Source organism: Octopus bimaculoides, chromosome 28 (genome assembly GCF_046866305.1).
Source record: "Octopus bimaculoides isolate indiv1 chromosome 28, ASM4686630v1, whole genome shotgun sequence".
NCBI lineage: Eukaryota > Metazoa > Mollusca > Cephalopoda > Octopoda > Octopodidae > Octopus > Octopus bimaculoides.
In genome coordinates, this window is record NC_142955.1 from 12004919 (window position 1) to 12029185 (window position 24267).

Genomic DNA, 24267 nt, shown 5'->3' on the forward strand with positions numbered 1-24267 from the left:
AATTGACAGATTGCCAAGTGAGAGTCATGGCCATTTGATATGATCGGCCGATTAAATGACTAATCAGCATTGATCTATCACATGAAGCAACTGTAATGAGACCAATTTCTATTATTGCCTATTGAAGACATTTGACTTAATCATGTCAGTGATTGGTTAACATACCTACCATGTGAGTATTTGGACATTTGTTGAGTCCTGTGTTGTGATTGGTTGAGTGTTGTGCAGGAAGTTGATCGAAGGTCCAATCACATTGCATGTAACATATTTCAAACAATTAATCCTGCATATGTTCTGGAGCCTCCTTTTTTCCCCCATAAATTGGTGCAACAAATTATTTATGAGTTAGACGGGTGATAGTTTTTCATCAAGGTGAGTTATGCAGATCCTGCCATTTGCCAGGAAATTTAATCTATAATGGATCCCATGTAACCAATGACAACCCAAGCTGAATTATCAAAATGATGGGTGAACAACAACAGAATTTGTAATGTTTCTTGCTTTGGTCCACTGTAGCACTTTACAAAGGAATGAAGTCTCACTGTTATTTTAAAGTTGGTTTCTTTTGTTATTTCTATGAACAAACCCCTAAGATATATTATACAATGATATACATGATTCTTTAGTACAACCAAGGGAGACTTTAAACCATCATAAAACAAATTTCTAGAACCTATTGTAACGAAGCTTATAAATAAATGTTTTGGATCTCATCTAGTCTTCAGTGTGTATTCACAGATCTTATTCAAGCAATTATTTTCTTATAACTACCAAATTGTCTTTTCTGTTGTGTATACTTTGTTGTATTATTAATTCAAGAATTTTTTTTTCTTTTTTATGAATTTGTTTTCTACACTCAGGAATTCATACGATTATGGAAAAACCAAACAAAAGAAAAATGAGGAGGGGTGTGTGTGAATTAAGGCTAAGGCTTATTTCTGTTTGGCTATTACTTTTAGCTCATCTCTCAACCAGGGTACAAACAGCAAATGGGCAAAAACAGGAGAATACAATGTTGGTGTACCTGCTTTAATGTACAATATATTTGTTGACACGTGCTATCTCGCAGGCAAAAGAATTGTCATGTTCGGCTTGTTACTATGGAAACAGGCATAAATGTATCTCTGGCTTACAATTGGCTAAAATTACCCAAGATTTGCAAACTTTAAAAGCTATTAATTCTTTATTTACTGACTTATCACAAAAATGAATTTCATGGCATTTGATTAGCATATAAAACTACATTATTACACCGAATATGAAATCAATTTGAACAGAATAAATTAAAGAGATTGGAAATTGGCAGCCAAACAGAAAGGATCCCTTTCTTCTTCAAAAAACAGTTAGTTACATTTCTCTCTCAATTCTTGGGACCACCAATCTTCATTGGATTGCAGAACAAATTGTCTGCAGAGACCAGCTGTGAATAACTTTTATAATCTGCCACAGTGACACCATTCAGTAATTCACTCCAGGCACCTTGGGCAAGTGTCTTTGAGAATGGATTTGGTAGATGGAAACTGAGAGAAGCCCATCATTTATACGTGTGTGTGTTTGTTCCCCACCATTACCTAACAACTACTGTTGGTGTGTTCATGTCCCTGTAACTTAATGGTTTGGCATAACTGACCGATACAGTACTGCGGTCGATTATTTTGATTAAAATTCTTCAAGGTGGAGCCCCAGAATGGCCACAGTCTAATGACTGAAACAAGTATAGAATTAAAGATAACCAACCAAGGGCCCATTTAATGGATACACACTTTCGGCCCAGTATACTCAGCCATGACATGAAAAACTAATTAATGAAGTGGAGTTGTCATCACCACAAATAGTTTCGACTTCCACTGTTACTCTGTTCAATTCAAACTCATTTCCCCCCCCCCCCACTAATGTCTAATTTCATCATTTATGCATGCTGCATAAATGTATTGCGAGGAGATTCACCCAAACAGATTGTTGTTGTTGTTGTTGGCACTCCGTCGAGGGTTCCAGTTGATCCGATCAACGGAACAGCCTGCTCGTGAAATTGACGTGCAAGTGGCTGAGCACTCCACAGACACGTGTACCCTTAACGTAGTTCTCGGGGATATTCAGCGTGACACAGTGTGACAAGGCTGGCCCTTTGAATTACAGGCACAACAGAAACAGGAAGTAAGAGAAAGTTGTGGTGAAAGAGTACAGCAGGGTTTGCCACCATCCCCTACCGGAGCTTTAGGTGTTTTCGCTCAATAAACACTCAAAACGCCCGGTCTGGGAATCGAAACCGCGATCCTATGACCGCGAGTCCGCTGCCCTAACCACTGGGCCATTGCACCTTCACACTCAAACAGATTATCAAGAAGCGATACAGAATATTTTATTTTTAGACGAGTTTCCTTAATTTCATATCATGTGCCATTTTCCCTACACATTTAATTTTTGTTGCATTTCACATCTTTCTGATGTTCAAGGATGGATTCTGATGTGTGTGAGTCTTATGAAATGTAATTCTGGAGAACTGAAGAGGAAAATCTATTTTGTCTTATTCATTTTTCCCCAGCTGAATTTGCCTTTTATCTGCTCAGACAATGAAGATGATTTTCTGAAATGGTTCCGAATATGTAATAGTGTTTTTAATGCATTTATTTAAGGTCATTTGCTTAGTTGATATAGTTCTTGTAACGTACGTCTGTGAAAAAAAATTTTTTTTCCTCAAAGTAAAAAAATGCAGTAATTATTCCTCATTGTGCCCCGCCACTTGTATGTACGTATGATAATGGACCTCAGTTACGAGTGCGAAGTTCCATAACTTTGGTCTAGAATGGGACTTCACACGCACAACATCAAGCCTGACATGCCCACAATCAAAAAGATAAGCTGAGCATATAGTTCAAACAGTAAAAAATCTGCTCAAGAAAACAGAATTTAGTAGCCGAGATATCTACTTAGCTCTGCTTGAGTACAGAAACACACTAGGTGACATGGTCAGTCTCTCACCAGCTGAAATGCTAATGAGTAGGCGCCTGAAAAGTCGCTTGCCTGTGTCCGTTGCTTTACTGAAACCTCAAGTACAGGACAAGAAACAGCTACTTGCTTAGCTGAAAGCACTTCAAGACGGCAAAAAGGACCACGACAAAGGTAATAGAGAGTTACCTCCCTTGACTTCTGGACATCAAATCAGGATTCTTGGAAGTTTGGAGTTGTCAAATCAATTGACGACACACCAAGATCCTACAACATAACGACGTCAGATGGAAGACAGTATCGACAAAATCGCCGTCACCCGCGGACAACTGCTGAGAATCCAACAGCTCAGCGGGAGAATGTGAAGAGCCTTTGAACTGTGATACGGATGCGTCTAAGACTATAGATACGAGCTGTAATCAAACTGAGAGATTCATGAACTGCGTTAATTGCTCACGTTTCTTAATGAGAAAAAAATTCAAGTATGGACAGTTAAATTTAAAGAGGATATATTCATGGACTTTCGAGAAAGTTGCTTTATCAGGATGATAATGAATATATAACTGAGTTTATTTTAAGTTGATAATTCAAGTTCCAAATATTGCCATAACTTAAATTTTGTGTGTATATAACTACAATACTTCTTGCAATGTTTTTAAAGAAGAGAGATGTAATGAAAATGACTTTATGTTAAGATGTGCAAAGTGACATGACGAGTTTCTGTGCCATCTCATATCATAATTTACAACCTTGATTAAACCTTCAGATACACAACCCTAATTAAGCCTTCTGGTATTTTTTCCGGACCCGCTTTCATTTGCCCTGTACATATTTAATTTTTGTCGCATTTCTCAGCTTCCTGATGCCCAAAGATGGATATTGTTGTGTATGAGTGTTTGATTAATTTCGATTCTGTAGAATCGGAGAAGAAAATTTATCTTATCTCGTTTTAATCATTTTGTCCCAGCTGTAATAGTGTTTTAAATGCATTTAGAGAAGACCATTTGGTTAGCAGATATAAATTTTGTAAGGTAGTGAACATTTATAAGAAAATTCTTTTTTTGAAGTAAAAAATGCAGTAATTATTCCTCATTGTATCCTGCCACCTACCTGTATATTTCATTGGAGTGTGTGTGTGTGTGTGTGTGTGAGACAGAGCTGGAAGGAGACTGTTTGTGTGACTGCATGTATGTGACTATTCTGCGCACTCAAGTAGATCAAAGGTATTCTCGGCAACCTCCAATAAAAATGGATATTAAAGAGAAAAAAAAATCTTTTCCGTAAATTGCCGGACACATCACTGAAAATCAATGGATTGGTAATTGTTCAGTTTGTTTAGTTTAAAAAAGTAAATAAAATCGAGGGGGAGATAAGTAGTAAAAGAAGCATTCTTTACTTGGCGGTCGATCGGAATGGTCCGTGGAAGAACGGCGGCATCGCAATTCCTTGTTCCTGAACAAGAAATCCTCAGTCGTGAATCAATCTTAGAGGAATCGTGGACTATCATTCAGTTAGGAAAAGCTGGAGAGAACATTCTTCAGTGGTTGGCACGGCGTCGACTAATTATGAATATGTACACATGTGAAAATTGTAATTCGCCATGTGGCCTTACTACACGTGGTGACGTTACTGATGAGAAATTATGGAACTGCAAGCATTGCAAAAGGAGCAAATCTGTTCGTTACCGTTCATTTTTTGAGAGAAGTCATATTTCTTTGCTCAATATTATTTTAATTATTTATTGTTGGTCACGAGATATGTCGCAAAATAATATTATGCACGAGTCTTCCGTCAGTAGTCGAACTACAGTCATCGATTGGTGTAATTTCTGTCGGGAAGTATGGGATGTTTGGCTCGAACAGAATTCCACGGATAAGAAGAACACATTTGTTCACTTTTTGGCGGCAATCGCCCTTAATTAGGTTGTGTAAAATGTAAGTTGTCTTGCTTATGATCCTCAGTTATGCCCCTTTGCTTCTTTTACTACTTATCTCCCTCTTAATTTTTATTTACTTTCTTAACCAAACTTGAATGTTGTAGGCACTCCGTCGCTTACGACGTGGAGGGTTCCAGTTGATCCGATCAACGGAACAGCCTGCTCGTGAAATTAACGTGCAAATGGCTGAGCACTCCACAGACACGTGTACCCTTAACATAGTTCTCGGGGATATTCAGCGTGACACAGTGTGACAAGGCTGACCCTTTGAATTACAGGCACAACAGAAACTCAAGAAGTAAGAGTGAAAGAGTAGAGCAGGGTTCGGCACCATCCCCTGCCGGACCCTCGTGGAGCTTTAGGTGTTTTCGCTCAATAAACACTCACAACGCCCGGTCTGGGAATCGAAACCGCGATCCTACGACCGCGAGTTCGCTGCCCTAACCACTGGGCCTTTGCGCCTCCACAAACTTTAACAATAGTGAAACGCCCATCACCATCTTTTGTCTTCTTTAATTTTCACCCCTGATTGAATAACAGCAATACGTGCATGTATCGCACTCACTACTGATTGGTTATTAGGTTTTCTTGCACAATCAATGTCACTTCCGTCATGTCAGTATGACTCCTCACACAATATCTTCACACGTTAGAAATATCTTCTTTATTTAGACTGTGTTAGTAATAATTAATTAAGACTTCAAATTAACCCAACAGATTGATGATTAATCAGAAGAAGCAGATAGAGATGTAAGAAATAGTTAAAGGGCGATCTTATGGTACACATAAAGTTGTCCTAAATATATCAATGTCCTCATTAATTTCAATTCATCTCTCGTTATTTCAGCTTAAAACTTAAATTGCTTTGTAAGTATCGTTTACATATTTTATTCAGTGTCTCTACTTGATACATTTCATTATTTCATCTTAAATCCGTCGTGGTCGACTTTTGCTTTTCATCTTTTCGGGGGTGCGGTCAATGTCGGGCAGAGGTAAACGACATGGCCCACACCTCATTTGGTTGTTTTTTTTTTCATCTTCCTATACACCCAATTTTTCTACTGCGGCATTTCAAAATTGAAGATTTTGAAACCCCCAAAACACGTTTTCAAAATTTTAACTTTCCTCCTCTCCACCCCTCTGGCAAAGAAAAACATTGGGGTGAGGAATTTAAAATTTTGAAAACGTGATTCGTTGTTTAGCTGCTGTTTCTAGCTTGTCGAGTTTTCCGTTTGGATACTTTTTACGTCTGCTATTTTAGTAGGAAGTGAGAAGTGTTTATTATTATTATTATTATTATTATTTTTTTTTTTTTTTTTTTGAAAAATTGAAATTTTTTTCAGAATCATAATCTCCGTATTTTTCTACGTATTTCGCAAAAAAAAAAAAAGTTTCTAAACAATGTCTAAAATTGGGGGATGGGGCGGGGTTGGTGAAGGAATTAAAATTTTGGAAAGCCGATTTTTCTTTTTGTAGATTCGGAATCTCAGCAGTCGAAAAGCTGAGTTTCTGTAGAAAAAAAAAAAACCAACAAAAATAACCGAAAGGGGGCGTGGTGCATGTCCTTTACCTCCGCCGATAAATTAAGTACCAGTTGCGTACTATGCTCGATCCAATCGACTGGCCCCCGCCCACAAAATTTCGGGCTTTCTGCCGAGAGTAGAAAAGAATATTTCGTTTTAAGGCGGCGGTGAGTTGGCAGAATCGTTAACACACCGGGTAGAATGCTTTTGTTACTTTTGATTAATTCTGTGGTGTATTTTTTGCTTGAAAGTTAGTGTTGGAATTGTTGTTGTTGAATTCTTTTCTTTGTGTTGTTAGTAAGTAATACCCTTCTGCGTGTGACAGAGGGAGTGAACTTTTATTCCCCTCTGTGCGGTGGGGAATTATCCATTTCTGTGGCGTTTTTCCACAAATTTATTTTGTTTAAAATGAATACTTCCTCTGCAGAGAAAAAGAAAACTGTGAAATGTTAAGTATGCTGACGGCAGACAAACTTATAGAACCGGCAAGAAAAGATTAATTTTGCAGCTGCGGCTAGAGTGAAAATAGAAAAATTATGCGTTGACTGAAGTGTGCTGATGCAGCACCAAAACATGTTTTTAAAGGAGGAATATGAGTGAAATCATAGAAGAAACTGCAAAAAAAAATAGTTGCGCAGGAGTAGCTGTGTGGTAAGTAGCTTGCTTACCAACCACATGGTTCCGGGTTCATTCCCACTGTGTGGCACCTTGGGCAAGTGTCTTCTACTATAGCCTCGGGTCGACCAAAGCCTTGTGAGTGGATTTGGTAGACGGAAACTGAAAGAAGCCTGTCGTATATATGTATATATATATATATATATATATATATATGTGTGTGTGTCTGTGTTTGTCCCCCCAACATCGCTTGACAACCGATGGTGGTGTGTTTACGTCCCTGTAACTTAGCGGTTCGGCAAAAAGAGACCGATAGAATAAGTACTAGGCATCCAAAGAATAAGTCCTGGGGTCGATTTACTCGATTAAAGGTGGTGCTCCAGCATGGCCACAGTCAAAAGACTGAAACAAGTAAAAGAGTATTTAAAATTCTTGTAAAGGAAAAGAAACTTGACAAAGTACCAAAAGAAGCTGTAGAAAAATGCCTTCAGCCAATCTGGCAGGACACAGAATACCTGACCAGAGGGAAATGCTTTGCCACTGTAGCAGTTTATTTCAAAAGTGAAGAGAAAGCCAAAAAACACTCAGTACAACCTTTGAGAACCGCAGACGTGTTGCTGCCAATATACTTAGGCAGGCGCACATCAAAGATCCCAATAGAAGAGACCCCGCCAGAAGTGAACATTTCGTGGCTACTCTCAGCCCTACTAATGGGGCTCAAAGACAAAATAACGGATATTAGAGGCCTCAAAAGATCCACCAGCAGAACTGGAAGGGGCAAGGCCTTGAGGTCATTATCCAAGTGGTGCCACAGACCCTGGAAAAGATCGGTACTTCGAATGTGGAGAGAAGGGCCACATTCGGGCAAACTGTCCTACCTGTAAGGTGGAGACGGCCCCCAAAAAAAGGATGCAGAAGAGATAGAGACACAGAAGACCGACCAACAGGCTCCCATCAATGAAAACGCGCAACCAGCTGGGAGTGAAGACGGAGAGTCTGCTGTAAAAAGGAACAAATTAACCAAAAGAAAGAACTCCAATCCCACTCCCTCAACATCCAGCTCGAACAAGAAAAAAGCTCCCTCAACAGACATGCACAAAATTCAAACTACCCCTCCCCATCACTATTCACCAAAAAAAAAACACCAATATCCCCTCCTTCTAACCCTGATAACCTCAACTCCCTCCCACCCAGCCCTGATATTTCACCCCTCCAATCCCCATCCTCCAGTCCTGATATCCCTCCACTCCAGTTCTGGGAAAAAATATGGCAAAACAAGTTATTATTAGTGGCAATAAATGCCTTGACGAACAATTGACAACACGAATTTAAAATATTCCTACAGCAGAAATCTTCAAAGAACATTACACAAAACTTCCAGAAGGAATTATGATAATACAAATAGATGATATAAATCTCGCAGTATTAGAATCATATTCCCCACAGACTTCGGTCTTCCGAAGTTGGACTTCAGTAAGTCCATGTATGAGGACCTGTGTCAAACCAACCCACGAGCCCCAGTAAAGAAAAAGGGCAAGGCCGAAAGCCACTGGTGCCAAGGTAAGTAGATGGCTTGTATTCATGTTGGTTGTTTGAATGTGTGTGGCCTGGGGTCAAACTGGAAGCAAGGTCACTTCCTTAATGACATCAGGTCGTGCAATTTGGATGTCATTGTTGCTATGGAAACCCAGTTAAGGGGGACAAGAGATCTCCTCCCACTATTTGATGGCTCAGTACTGCCTGACTGGCCTTCGTGCGGGTGAGACGTAAAAGCACCCACTACACTCTCTGAGTGGTTGGCGTTAGGAAAAGGCATCCAGCTGTAGAAACTCTGCCAAATCAGATTGGAGCCTGGTGTAGCCATCTGGTTCACCAGTCCTCAGTCAAATCGTCCAACCCATGCTAGCATGGAAAGCGGACGTTGAACGACGATGATGATGATGAAGAGTTTTTTTCCTCTGCAGGCTGTCCTATTGGCAGAACAGCCATGAAAGATTTATTTATTTAAGCTGTTTTCTTTTAATCTCTTCATGTTTTTTCTTGCCTTTTATTCTTTCTAACATTTTCCTTCATATAGACTTCGTTGTTAATCTGGGTTTAGTCTTTTGCTTGTTGCTGTCGATGAATTGCAGCCATGCTGGAGCACAGAGTTTAGTCAGAAAAAGTCAACTCCATGACTTTTTTTTTTTTCTAAGCCGGTACTTACGTTATTAGTCTCTGCCAAATTACTATTTTACAGGGACATAAACAAACCAGTTGTGGAGGCGCAATGGCCCAGTGGTTAGGGCTGCGGACTCGCGGTCATAGGATCGTGGTTTCGATTCCCAGACCGGGCGTTGTGAGTGTTTATTGAGCGAAAACACCTAACCTAAAGCTCCATGAGGCTCCGCCAGGGGATGGTGGCAAACCCTGCTGTACTCTTTCACCACAACTTTCTCTCACTCTTACTCCCTGTTTCTGTTGTGCCTGTAATTCAAAGGGTCAGCCTTGTCACACTGTCACGCTGAATATTCCCGAGAACTACGTTAAGGGTACACGTGTCTGTGGAGTGCTCAGCCACTTGCATATTAATTTCACGAGCAGGCTGTTCCGTTGATCGGATCTACTGGAACCCTCGACGTTGTAAGCGACAGAGTGCCTCCACAAACAAACCAGTTATTTGGATAGCTTTAATAGATTAGTAAATGTTTATTTCTATTGTTTTTCAGTTCAGAAACACAATATAATTTTCACTTTTGTAGTTTTACTGTTTAGGTATTTTGTATTTATTCAGTTTTTGTTTCTCTATTTTTTTTTTCAGATTATCAAATATCATTGGAAGAACTGTTTATCAGATATCATCATCAGCATCATTTAACATCCATTTTTCCATGCTGGCATGTGTTGGACAATTTGATGTGAACAAATAAAACGGAACTGAGCCAGGCTTCAGTGTCTATCTTGGCCTTTAATATAAACCACGTCGCAATATGTACTGAATGCCTGTTTTTGTGGCACGAACACTGGTGAGGACACGGGTTGGGTAGAGCACTGAGGGACAAGAACAATTGTCTAGCTGAAGAGGTGAATATATGGCTTGTTCATGTATACATGTATATGTAATCAATGTTATCTTTTCAAAGACTAAATGTTTCATAGAACAGACATAAATGTTCTTTATACACATTTATGATAGAATAACATTGAGGTATTTCTTCTCAACTAAGTTTCATAAAAACATTTCTCTATTTCACTGGCTGCAGTATTTATGAAAAGATTTTATATCTTAATTGAACTCTCATTGCAAAAGGATTCAAAGCATCTTCAGATATCATCAAAGATCACAACTGGTGGAATTATAGAAGTATGTATTGCATTAATGATACAAGAGAAGAAAATTGCTGCATTTTTTGATGAGAAAAGAAAAATTATGGAAAATGAATTGTGTAAGAAAGTTAACTGTTAAAAGGTAGTTGTAAAATACTGGTTTTTCTGATAATATGGAGAAGGAGATAGATAAAACATCATATCACTGTGATGTCTGTGATAAATCATTCTCTCGGAAACAGAAATTGAAGGTTCACAAATGCATTCGCATTGGAAAAAAACCACATGGCTTAAATATTTGTAGTGAATCATCCTCTCAAAGTAGTGATGTAACTAGACATAAACTCATTAATACAGAAAAGAAACCTTATTATTGTGATATCTGTGGTAAATCATTCTCTCGAAATGATAACTTAAGAACCCACAAACGTATTCACACAGGAGAGAACCCATATCATTGTGACATCTGTGGTAAATCATTCTCAAGAAGTGATCACCTAACTAAACACAAACGAATTCATACAAGAGAGAAGCCATATCACTGTGATATCTGTGGTAAATCGTTCCCTATAAGTAGTAAGGTAACTATTCACAAATGTAATCATATAAGAGAAAAACCATATCGCTGTGATATCTGTGGTAAATCATTCTCTCAAAATGCTAACTTGACTATTCATAAGCGAATTCATACAGGAGAGAAGCCATATCGCTGTGTTATCTGTGGTAAATCATATTCTCAATGTGGCATGTTAACTGTTCACAAACGAACTCATACAGGAGAGAGACCATATCAATGTGATGCCTGTGGTAAATCGTTCACTGCAAGAAGTGATTTAAGGTGCCACAAAGATATTCATAGAAAAGTGAAACCATATCGCTGTGATATCTGTGGTAATTTATTCGCTCAAAAACCTAACTTAATTGCACACAAACGGATTCACACTGGAGAAAAACCATATCGCTGTGATATATGTGGTAAAAAATTCAACCAAAAACATCATGTAACTGAACACCAACATATTCATACAGGTAGGAAGCCACATCGCTGTGATATATGTGGTAAAACATTCGTTGTAAATGCTAAATTAACTATACACAAATGTATACATACAGGAGTGAAACCATTTCGCTGTGATATCTGTGGTAAAACATTCCCTGCAAATTATAAGTTGACCAGACACAAACGTGTTCATACCGGAGAGAGACAATTTCCCTGTGGTGTCTGTGGTAAATCATTCCGTGAAAATTATACATTGACCATACACAAACGTATTCATACAGGAGAGAAACCATTTCGTTGTGATGTCTGTGGTGAATCATTCTCTCGACTATCTAACTTTACTAAACACAAAGGTATTCATATGTAAGAGAAACTGTATCAATGTCAAAATTTACTTAGTTAAACCTTTCACTCCCTACAAACCTTCAGTGACTTTTCTTTATTGTTCCCAACTCTGAGCTCTTTACCTCTCCCATATCTTGTTGGTTTTCAATTTATGTTGAAGTTTCCCTTATTTTACTTTTTTTTCTAAGAACGGGTATTGGCACTACACACAAATTCATTTTCATCTCTGTAGGTGATCCATATGTTTGACCTCTATCCTTTGACCTGTCCAGTATGTGAGGCTTTGCCAGGAACCTATTGCTTTTCTAGCATAGTTTTTAGGGTCATTGGGTCTCACATGCCCCTACATTGCAACAAGGACTTGAAGTTGCAGTGCAATATCAGTATTTATGCTGTACTGAACACAGTACAGTATGTGTAATATTTAACTTTTTATTATTAAAGTTGTTTCTTTTTTTCTCATTTGTATCATCATCATCATCATCGTTTAACGTCCGCTTTCCATGCTGGCATAGGTTGGAGAGTTTGCCTGAGGGCTGGCAAGCCAGAAGGCTGCACCAGGCTCCAATTCAGTGTGTGACTCATAGATTGGATGAGGAGAATGTGTGTCATTTTATTTTGTACTTTCTTGATTTGTTTGTAAATCTGTAGATATAAGCCAAATGATGATGGGTACAAACAAAGCAATTTATAGTCAAGTGCAAGTTCCACATTAATGCACCAGAATGTTCTCTTTTTCTCAGGACTTTTAATGATGCATTCACATCTGCTGGGAGGCTGACCTCTACAAGAGAGCAGGATATCATCTCTTGTCGGACAAAACATCATATCTGTTCTGTTTGCACTGGATTGCTTATTTTTATTGGAGTATTACATCAGCTAAGTAACAGCCACTTCATGTGATTGGCTGATTAGCTGACCAATAAGCATCAAGACATCACTTGATGCAACTTTCTCAAACCTAGTACTATCCTAATAAGGCTTATAAATAGACTAGTTTTGGATGCCAAATATCAGTGTTGGGAATTGTTACCATGGAAGCCACATTCTCAGTTTTCAACATCTTACAGTTGTTTTAACAACTTTGTATTCAGCCAAGCAAACAGGAGCTGTGGTAGTGCAGTTCTGTTTTAACAATAGTTCTACTCCAGAGCAGTGGAAAACTGCCACTGTCATTCCTCTGTACAAAAAGGGTGACTACATGTTGCCTGTCAACTATCATCCAGTCAGTTTTACCAGCTGCATTGCCAAACTGATGGAATCCTGTGTCAGGGAAACACTCTGGAATTCTCACAGCCTTATTTGGTCCTTACAGTTTGGATTTATCCCAAACTCCAGCTGCTGCGATCATCAAGTTTCTTGAAGACATCACCCAGGTCAGTGATGGCTGCTCATGGGTGAATGTTGTTTACCTTGACTTTACTAAAGCTTAATTCTATGCCACACAGAAGACTTGTGGTAAAACTCTCTGCAATGGGTGTGAAAGATGATCTTTTTAACTGGTTGGAGTCCTTCATTCTTAGCCAAAAAAGAGGTAGTCACGGTTCTAGGAGAGCATTCTTCACCCTGTGAGATATCATCTGGTGTACTGCAGGGATCTGTTTTTGGTCACCTTTTGTTTGTTGTATACACTAATGACATAGATGCCAACTTGAAGAATTTCACAGTGCTCAAATGTGCAGATGACATCAAGCTGTACCTTGAGATAAAAAGGACAGATCCTGAACACTAGATCTTTCCTGCAATCAGGTTTGACACAGTGCAACAATGGATCACGGACTGGCAACTGAAGCTGGCTGTGGACAAGTGTACCTCGATGCATTTTGAGAGGAAAACCCAGTGTCCACATACTCTCTCCACAATGCTATTATCAAGTCTTCTTGTGAACATGACACAGGGCATATACTGTCAGCACCGATTTGTGCTGGACAAAGCATATCTCTAAAACTGTCAAAAAGGCCAAGGATGTCTTGCCATCTCTCAGCAAGACCTTTGTCAGCCACTCTCCAGCTATCTATTTGAGGCTGTATATGGCTATGGTGTAGCCACACATGGAATTTGCATCACCAGTCTGGAACCCCTATCTTGCTCAGGACATTGGACCTCCTTGAAACTGCTCAGAGACGTGCAACCAAGCGAATACCCTCCATTAGGCATCTGTCATACCTTGCGTCCCTGGGCATAGGTACCTTGAAGCTCCAACATCTGGCAACTGACTTGGTAAACACCCACAAAATTATTAACCATTGCACACTCTCTGAGTGGTTGGCGTTAGGAAGGGCATCCAGCTGTAGAAACTCTGCCAAATCAGACTGGAGCCTGGTGTTGCCATCCGGTTTCACCAGTCCTCAGTCAAATCGTCCAACCCATGCTAGCATGGAAAGCGGACGTTAAACGATGATAATGATGATGATGATATATATATATATATATATAATTATGATAATATTAGGGAAAAAATTCCAAATTTACAGGGAAAAATTCAATTTAATTTATCAAAATTAAATTAAATTTCACAATATATAATATGTAAATATATAATTTAGAGAAATAAACCACAATTATTTAATTCATCCATGAAAATCCACAATCACAAAGAAAATTTTAATAAGTAAATACATAAAAAAGACCTATAATAAAAATCAAAAAAGTACAAAGTAATAAATATTAAAATAATAAATAATAATTATATATATATATATATATATATATATATATATATATATATATATATATATATATATACATACACATGATGTGCTTCTTTTAGTTTCTGATTCCTAATTCCACTCAAGGCTTTTGTTGGCCTGAGAGACATTATTAGTAGACACTTACTCAAGGTGCCACAACCATGTGGTTGGGAAGCAAACTTCTCATCACACAGCCATGCCTGCATCTATTTTTACAATATTTCATAATTAAACTAAACAATGATGAAGATATATATCTATATACAAAGACACGTTGACATATATATATATATATGTGTGTGGAGAGAGAGAGGATGTAAGCACATAGGGGTAAAACAAGGTGGAGAAAATAGTACTCAAACACCAAGCTAGGAGTAAAATACAGTGATTTATTGAAAACAAAATACGGTACGAAACTGTTACTCCAAGTTTCACGTAACTGACATCAGATAAAAGTGAACTTTTGAATCAATACAATGGTTCATAAACAGTTTTAACACTACAGCAACTATCTCTGGAAAATTCCCACAAGGATTATTTACACGGATACTTACTACTGGAATGAAGCTACACTCCAAGTACTGTTCTTTCTTTCTTTTTTCAGCGCATCACACTCACTCTCACTTCCTACTATAACTCTCCGCTTATAGATATAATAATCGATTCCTTTACTATTTCTGTCTCCGATGAAGGGATGCATTGGATCTTCCCTGAAACAGCTGTAAGACTCTATCCATAAAATATATTTCTAACTTTACCATTGTTCTCTTTATCCTTTTATATATTTATACATAGTTTTAACACTATCTATACCAAATACGTATATAGCTACAAAATTCTAGTGGTACATATGTGTTGCTTAAAGACAGCTGTAAAATCCTAGAGATGATTATAGGTGTTATTTAGTTGTCTATATGAGATTTCATTGCCATAGATAAATAGATGCTTATATGTGTCTATGGTATGGATAGTGATAAATGATGCAATGAATATTATGTAGCTAATAATCAAGGAAATATTTCAAGCTGACTGGATTAGAGAGGAGGGGGGTGACATCTTTAGATGCACACAGGGAAATTGAAAATAAAAACATGGACAACAAAAGTCAAAAAGATGTACACATTCATGGCTTTGTTACACACATTTGTTTGCACTCCATCGCTTATGACGACAAGGGTTCCAGTTGATCCGATCAACGGAACAGCCTGCTCATGAAATTAACGTGCAAGTGGCTGAGCACTCCACAGACACATGTACCCTTAACGTAGTTCTCGGGGATATTCAGCGTGACACAGAGTGTGACAAGGCTGACCCTTTGAATTACAGGCACAACAGAAACAGGAAGTAAGAGTGAGAGAAAGTTGTGGTGAAAGAGTACAGCAGGGTTCGCCACCATCCCCTGCCGGAGCCTCGTGGAGCTTTAGGTGTTTTCGCTCAATAAACACTCACAACGCCCGGTCTGGGAATCGAAACCATGATCCTATGACCGCGAGTCCGCTGCCCTAACCACTGGGCCATTGCGCCTCCACACTCATACATACACAATGAAATACACATCAATTAAGACTGATTGGACAGGGTCTGTGTTATTTCAAAATCAGCTGAACAATATGAATGGTCAAAACAATATAAACATTTATAAGGAGTAAAATCAAGATGAATATATATATATATATATATATATATATATGTGTGTTTGTGTATGTAAATGAGAAAATGAAGAAAACAGAAAAAATTCAAATTTATGCAGAGAAATTCCTGGCTACAGCTGTTTCCATACCGAATCAATTCAATTGCAGAAATAAAATTCAAATTCCCATATTCAAAACCAGTCAATTGGGTATTCAGGGAGAATTTCCAAAAGGAAGCTAGCTGTGGACTCAAACTCACATCCCCAGCTAGCCACCTGCACTTTTCTCTGCAGGATAGGGGTAGTTTATCCTGTTCAGGCTATATTATTAGCAATTATTCTGCGATTGAGAATTTAAAATCACTTCTTTAACTTTCTAAAAGCAAACTTCGTTTGTTTATTTACGTTTGTCGTAATTTGAATTTTCCAAAAGGAAGTTATATTTCAACGTGTAGGCTAACCTATGACAGATGTGTGTGTTTTCGTGTTTTCTTGAATGCAAGCATTCCTTAGAAAATATTTATTACCATATATATATATATATAAGAAATCCATTCAACATTTTTGTGCTCATGCATACATAATACACAAGAGTTCATGGATGATGTTATGGTAGTTAAGAAGATATAGATATTATTGAGAGAAAAAGAAAGATGAAAACAAGTGAATCGGGGAAAACATTATAGATAAAGTATGAGAAGAGGGTAGGTTGGGTTCTAGGTAAATTCCACTTTGGTAAATTTCACTATAGGTAATATGAATATATTTTAGATCACATTTTATTCACTCATTAAGATAAAAATAAAGTTATGAAAAAAAAGTTTTATATATTTTTGAAAACTCTTATGGCAAATTGCGTGCAATATTTCTTAAAAATTACAGAGCATTTTCAGATTGGTAATTCTCAACTAGCTTCTTTAGTCATGCATCAATCATTTGATAGGACTTCTTTTTCTTGTTGTCGAGTCCCCACGTCGAATGTGTGTAATTTTCATCTGGTTTAAGCCTTCTTCAGTCTTAAGGGCATCGCAAAGTTTCCACAAATTTGGATGTGTGGATGTTATCAATGGCTGCAAAGCATTGTGGAACCTTTCTACCGAATTAGTTGCTCCTGGCAAGTCACTTAAAATGTGGCTGAGTATATTCTAGAGTTGAATAGGAAACTGTGGGGTTTCTTTTGTGAACGAAGACACGTCCCCACTACAGTCCCAATGTATGAATTCTCAAAATAAGTGATAAACTCAGAAGGGATGCTTTCATCAGACAAATCTTCAAATCCACTGACATCTACAATTGGTGAAAATGCTAAAGTGCAAAAACACTTAATTTTAAGCTGAAAACTTTCACCCGTGTTGTACGTCCTACTCTTGTCCAGCTTCTGCCAAATAGACTGTCCGAGATGAAAAACATACCCAACCACTTCTAAATGCAGAAATACAGAAACAGATGAATTATGGAGAGCTCTTTCAAAGTCCATGAGACAGATTGCGGGTTGCAACAGCCACGTTTGGATGGTGCTTTTTACGTGCCACCGGCATGGGGATCACAACTACAATTTCCATTTGATTTTGGTTTTGATGTACTTGACTCAATAGGTCTCCTCAAGCACAGCATGTTGCCCTACGATCCAAGACACTTTTGAGTGGGCTGGTTATGCAACACTGGTGTAGGTTACAGCTGTGAACTCCCTTTATTTGCCGGGTCTTCTCGGTCACAGCATATCTCCAGAGGTCTTGGTCTTTTATCATTGCCTCTGTGAGGCCCAATGTTCGAAGGTCATGCTTCACCACCTCATCCCATGTCTTCCTGCGTCTCCCTCTACCCCGGATTCCTTCCACTGTTTTGGAAGGCACTTCTTCACACATCTCTCCTCATCCACCCATAGGAGATGACTATACCAGCACAAACGTCTCTCTTGCACACCACATCTGATGCTTCCCTAGCAACTTACTGAAATCAGCAGAGCTGCCTAAGAACTTAATCTGATTTTTTATGCAATTTCTGAAAAAAACTTACTGTAATCAATAAAAAAATATACGATGTAAATTGGATTAATAAATTTATTAGTAGAAAGGGTTATTTGTATAAATCATTGTGCTGTTTGGGGACCAGGATATCAAAGAATAGACCTATCATTTCCTCTGCATGTTGTAAAAGGTAACTGAAAGAGGTTAAGGTAGGATTTACACTCCAGCCTTGAAAAATCCTCACCAGCAATGACCACCCAAACAGACCCATGGGTTGGAGGGTTGTCGCCTGAATGGTCATCTGCTAGGATTAGTAGGGAATCACCAACATACGATGGATGCAACACTAAAGCAACTTGAAATTAAGTGTTTTACTCAAGAACACAACTCACAACCTAGATGGGAACCGAACCCTTGATCTGGGAATTATGAGTCTCCAGAAAATAAATCTGAACTATCAGGCATACCCCGATGTAGGAATGTACAAATGTGGAGAACATTTGATGCTTGTTAAAAGTTATAAGATTAACTCAAGGGAAAGCATCAATATTCATCAGGCATGGCTCTAGGTTCAATCCCACTGAAAGGCACCTTGGACAAGTGTTTTATACAATAGCCCTGGGCTGACCAAAGCCTTGAGTAGATTTGGGAGATGGAAACTGAAAGAAGCCCATAATGTGTGTGTGTGTGTTCATGTGTATTTGTTTGTGTCTCATTGTTCCAACATCAAGTGATAGTTGTAAAGGAGTGTCACTGTCATACAAGCAGTGTTGTTCATTTCCAATATCTTGTGAAGACATGTCTGGTCATGGGCAAATATTACTTTGCTTTGGAAATGGGTGAGGGTTGGCAACAGGAAGGGTATCCAGCCATAGAAAAATCTGCTTCGAATAAACTCCATCTTCCCTATGCAAATATGGAAAAGTGAGCATTAAATAACAAAGAGGATAACATTAGTTATTATACCAAAGAGGAAAAAAGATGAGAATTAACTAGTATGCTTGCTTTTGTATATTTTTCAATATAGGTGCAGGAGTGGCTGTGTGGTAAGTAGCTTGCTTACCCACCACATGGTTCCGGGTTCATTCCCACTGCGTGGCACCTTGGGCAAGTGTCTTCTACTATAGCCTCGGGCCGGCCAAAGCCCTTGTGAGTGGATTTGGTAGACGGAAACTGAAAGAAGCCTGTCGTATATATGTATATATATATGTATGTGCGTGTATATGTTTGTCCCCCCCCCCCCCCCCCCCAGCATCACTTGACAACCGATGGTGGTGTGTTTACGTCCCCGTAACTTAGCGGTTCGGCAAAAGAGACCGATAGAATAAGTACTAGGCTTCCAAAGAATAAGTCCCAGGATCGATTTTCTCGACTAAAGGCGGTGCTCCAGCATGGCCGCAGTCAAATGACTGAAACAAGTAAAAGAGTAAGTGAATAAACAGTGAAACTACACTGTTGCATGAATACATATATGTCTGGTTAAGTGACTTTTCTGAGAGAATGATTTACTACAGAGATCACACTGATATGGTTTCTCTCCTGTATGAATACGTTTGTGTTTAGTTAAGTTACTTGATATAGAAAACGATTTACCACAGATATCACATGTATGTGGTTTCTCTCCTGTGTGAATATATTTGTGAGTAGTTAAGTGATGATTCAGAGAGAATGATTTGTCGCAGATATCACATCGATATGGCTTCAATCCTGTATGAATACGTTTATGTGTAGCTAAGTCAGTATTTCGAGAGAATGACTTATTACAGATATCACAGTGATATGCCTTCTCTCCTGTATGAGTATAGTAGTGTCGAGCTAAGTTACTACTTTGAGAGAATGATTCGCCACAGACAGTACAGCAATATGGCTTCTCTCCTGTATGAATGCGTATGTGTTTAGTCAAGTCACTACTTCCAGAGAAAGATTTAGCACAGATGCCGCAGTTATATGACTTCTCTCTCGTGTGAATATGTTTGTGTTTAGTCAAGTGAGCATTTTGAGAGAATGATTTACCACAGATATCACAGTGATATGGTTTCTCTCCTGTATGAACCTGCATGTGGATAGTTAAGCCACTACTTCCAAAAAAAGTTTTACCACAGATAACACAATGATATGGCTTCTCTCCCGTATGAATATATTTGTAATTTGTCGGGTAGCCTTCTTCAGAGAATGATTTACCACAGATATCATACTGATGTGACGTTTTTCCATCCTCTTTCTTTATACCAATGCTTTCAGATTGAGTCTTACATTTAATCTGGTTCTCACATAATTCATTTTCCATAATTTTTCTTCTTGCTTTAAAATATGCAGATGCTTCTCTTCTTTTTGTTTATATGTTATGTTTTGAACTGCTATGTTTCCATTGGCTGTGATCACAGTTGGTATCTGATGGTGTTAAGCTCTGCTGTCATCCAAGTTCTATTAGAGTGCAAAAATCAACTGTTCCAGATAACGAAGTAGACAAATGTTCCTATAACTCTTACTTCAGAAGATATTATTTCACTGTAATTAACCATAGATTTATTCTTTCTTCTGTATTGTATTTCCTGTTAGTCTTTAAAAGATGGTAAATATCAATGTAAAATAATTCTCCAATACCGATGTCATATGATATTCTGAAATAAGAGAGAAACAACAGCGTCAGATGTCACATACAGTGCATATATATATATATATATATATATATATATATATCATCATCATCATCGTTTAACGTCCGCTTTCCATGCTGGCATGGGTTGGACGATTTGACTGAGGACTGGTGAACCAGATGGCTACACCAGGCTCCAATGTGATTTGACAGTTTCTACAGTTGGATGCCCTTCCTAATGCCAACCACTCTGAGAGTGTAGTGGATGCTTTTACGTGCCACCGGCACGAAGGCCAGTCAGGAGGTACTGGCAATGGCCACGCTCAAAATGGTGTATTTTACGTGCCACCTGCACATGAGCCAGTCCAGCGGCACTGGCAATGATCTCGCTTGAATGTCTTTTCACGTGTCACTGGCACAAGTGCCAGGAAGGCGACGTTGGTAACGATCACGCTGGTGCTATTTACGTGAAATTAATACAGACAGCTATGCGAAATGTGGTACCAAAAAGGAAAACTATAATTGACATCAAAAGTGACTAAGGGTGTCATGGATACTTAAAAAGTATTTGGCAATATGTTACCAAAAAGGAAAACTATAATTGTTACTAAATGTGGTTAAGGGTGTTGGAACACCTACATTGCTAGAAATAAGAGCTAAAACGGTCTAATGTTGTAGTTAAATCATATAATTGTATACATATGTACCGTCAATACATATGTATATGATTATGTCCTTTAACTACAACATTAGAGTTTTTTAGCTCTTATTTCTAGTAATTTAGGTGTTCTAACACCCTGGTCACATTTAGCGACAATTATGGTTTTCATATATATATATATATATATATATAGGGCAAGTGTCTTCTACTATAGCCACGGGCCGACCAAAGCCTTATGAGTGGATTTGGTAGACAGAAACTGAAAGAAGCCCGTCGTATATATATATATATATATATATATATATATATATATATATATATATGTGTGTGTGTGTGTGTGTATGTATATATATATGTGTGTGTATATATATATATATGTGTGTGTGTGTTTGTCCCCACAACATCGCTTGACAACCGATGCTGGTGTGTTTACGTCCCCGTAACTTAGCGGTTCGGCAAAAGAGACCGATAGAATAAGTTACTGGGCTTACAAAGAATAAGTCCTGGGGTCGATTTGCTCGACTAAAGGCGGTGCTCCAGCATGGCCGCAGTCAAATGACTGAAACAAGTAAAAGAGTAACAGTCTGAGACTCGAGAAACTACCATTAGATTAATGAACAAAAGGTACATACGAGCTAAAATATAACTGCATATTCGAATAAACATTACTACGATCTTAAAAAGAAGCTCCTTAGATTTTTTCATCTAAATGTTTACATGCTATTATTCATGTGTCTGCGTCAAGATATTCAAATATATATATATATATATACACTGGATTTTCATCGATGAGTTCATAGACTTTGGTTCTTTTCCTTAATGCTATATATTAATATATTTTATACTGTGAAACTTAATTTAATAAATTGGTTTTAATTGAGTTTTTACCTGTAATTTTGGATTTTATCCCTAATATCATTATTATATATATATATATATATATACACACACACACATACACATAAATATGACTTGGATTTCAATTGTTCAGGTAAATGTTTATATATATTTATATATTTATGTACTTGTGTGTGTTATAATATAGAAAATAGTGTATTACATTATATATGTGCGTGTGTTTTATGCGGTAGAATGGTCGTAGTCTACTGACTGAAACAAGTAAAAGATTATATATATATATATATATATATATATATATATATATATATATATATATATATATATATATATATATATATATATATATGTCTTACCTGTTCGTGAGACAAAAGAAGCCGACAATGAATTGTCTTCTATCACTTTAAATCTCCTTCCGTTACGCCGGACACGGAAGTGATGCATATCATGTGACTTCCGCTCGCTAATAACAAAAAAAAGGGCCACAGAAGAAAGTCCTTGTAAAAAAAAATTATTAAAAAAAACAATAAATAATACAAAAAATTCAAATGATAATTGCTGTATCTTTTACATTAAATTTTTTTTTTTTTTTGGCTTTTACTCGTTTCAGTCATCGAACTGCGACCATGCTAGAGCACCGCTTTGAAGAGTTTTAGTCGAATAGATCGGTCCCAACACCTTAGATTTTACTAATTCTGTAGGTTTCTTTTTTGCCGAAGCGCTAAACTACGGGAACGTAAACAAAGCAATATCCGTTGTCAAGCAGAGCTGTGGGACTATCGTAGACTTACACAAACACACATTCATCCATGCTCCGCATTATCACCCCTCGTAGCTTCCAAAGAAATGGATATTTTTTTAATGAAATTTACTACAAATATGTTTCAGATGATGTAGGTAGATTCTGGTTAGATGTAGTGCAAATAAATTTTTTTTTAAATCTCCGAAAGCAGAGTGAGAAGTTTCAGAAAATTCACATGAGTTGGCTTTCTTTACTCAGAACGTTCAGAAAAATAGTAATATTTTAATGAAATTTTCTATAAATACCTTTCAGAGTGTGTAGATTAAGATTATATCGGAATTTAATATGGGTGGGTGGGTTGGAAAGAAAAATCGGTGGTCTTATACATACATACATACATTACATACTAACACATCACATATACAGGGGTTGGACAAAATAATGGAAACACCTAGCATCATAGCATCATAATTTTGAAATATTTATAAAATCGTCAAAAGCTTGTTTATTTTTATGTTTTTTTATTTATTATTAGTGTTGCTTAATATGTTTTTGTTAAAATTGCTCTTTCTTTTCAGATATTATCAGAAAAAGGTAATTAAAATTCATTAAAATGACAAATCTGTCAGACTTTCAAAGAGGTCAAATTGTTAGTGCTCATATGGCAGGCACTAACGTAATGAGAACAGCCAAAATGTTCTGTATATGAAGAAGTACTGCTGTCATTTTAAAAAACTTACACTATGTTACCTTTGGTACTTTGCACCAACCACAGATTTCATCCCCAGTAGATTGTCCATCAAAAACCTCCAGTTGTCCTCTAAGCTAAATGTCCCAAACTCTTCCGCTCTTTTGTCAGAAGCTTCCATTAGCAAATCTCTAAATTTTTATCTGTTTGCTGGGTCTTTGAGCTTCCAGACTGGTTTATTTCTCCGGGTCTTTCTAGCTCTAATTCTGAAGTTACTAACTAGTAAGTTATGCATGTATATGTATATATAATCAGAACAGGCTTTCTTTCTGTTGCCCAAGGTGCCACACAGTGGAACTGATCCAAGAACCATGTGGTTTTGAAACTAACTCACATAGCTACACCTATGACAATGTGTGTGTGTGTGTTCCAAGAGGAACCCTCACCTTTTTCCAAGCAGTGTGATACTTCCCCATTTGTTAGCATGCCAGGCCAAATACTTAGCAAAATTTCATTAGGACTTTACGTTCTTACTTCAAATGCCACAGTGGTTCACTCTACCTTTTGTCCTTTTGGGGTTGATAAAATAAGTACCAGCTAAACACTGTTGTCAATGAATTTCAACTTGTTCCCTGACCCAAACTTTCTGAACTTGAAATTTAGAACTTGTAGATGCTTAGTAATTAGTCAAGTATGGATTACATCATAGCAATGAGAAGACAGTCTAATCATTATAATATACCTTTATAAATGAGTAATGGATA

At 37.7% G+C, this 24267-nt stretch overlaps 2 protein-coding genes across 5 annotated transcripts; one reads left to right on the forward strand and one right to left on the reverse strand.

Annotated features, from left to right (window-relative positions):
- Window positions 1–827: 827 nt before the first annotated feature.
- On the forward strand, window positions 828–15118 carry LOC149130580 (uncharacterized). Of its 4 annotated transcripts, none has more exons than XM_089344374.1 (3): window positions 828–4880; window positions 5730–8580; window positions 9821–15118. In XM_089344374.1, the coding sequence occupies exon 3, from the start codon at window positions 10500–10502 to the stop codon at window positions 11691–11693; it is 1194 nt and encodes a 397-aa protein (XP_089200500.1). In that variant the 5' UTR covers window positions 828–4880; window positions 5730–8580; window positions 9821–10499; the 3' UTR covers window positions 11694–15118. The 4 variants fall into 4 exon arrangements, with proteins under 4 accessions (XP_089200500.1, XP_089200501.1, XP_089200502.1 ...); XM_089344375.1 differs by having other exon boundaries at window positions 5730–5749; XM_089344376.1 differs by lacking the exon at window positions 5730–8580.
- A 2919-nt stretch (window positions 15119–18037) lies between these two features.
- Window positions 18038–22867, reverse strand: LOC106884140 (uncharacterized). The gene is made up of 2 exons (XM_089344377.1): window positions 22430–22867; window positions 18038–20579 (listed from the first exon to the last, which is right to left on the reverse strand). Exon 2 carries the CDS (start codon window positions 20243–20245, stop codon window positions 19406–19408), a length of 840 nt encoding a protein of 279 aa, XP_089200503.1. The 5' UTR covers window positions 20246–20579; window positions 22430–22867; the 3' UTR covers window positions 18038–19405.
- Window positions 22868–24267: the final 1400 nt, after the last annotated feature.

Bases quoted from the DNA above. Each gene is read 5' to 3' on its own strand.
- LOC149130580 (XM_089344374.1), top strand. From the start codon at position 10,500: ATGGAGAAGGAGATAGATAAAACATCATATCACTGTGATGTCTGTGAT.
- LOC106884140 (XM_089344377.1), bottom strand. From the start codon at position 20,245: ATGGAAAATGAATTATGTGAGAACCAGATTAAATGTAAGACTCAATCT.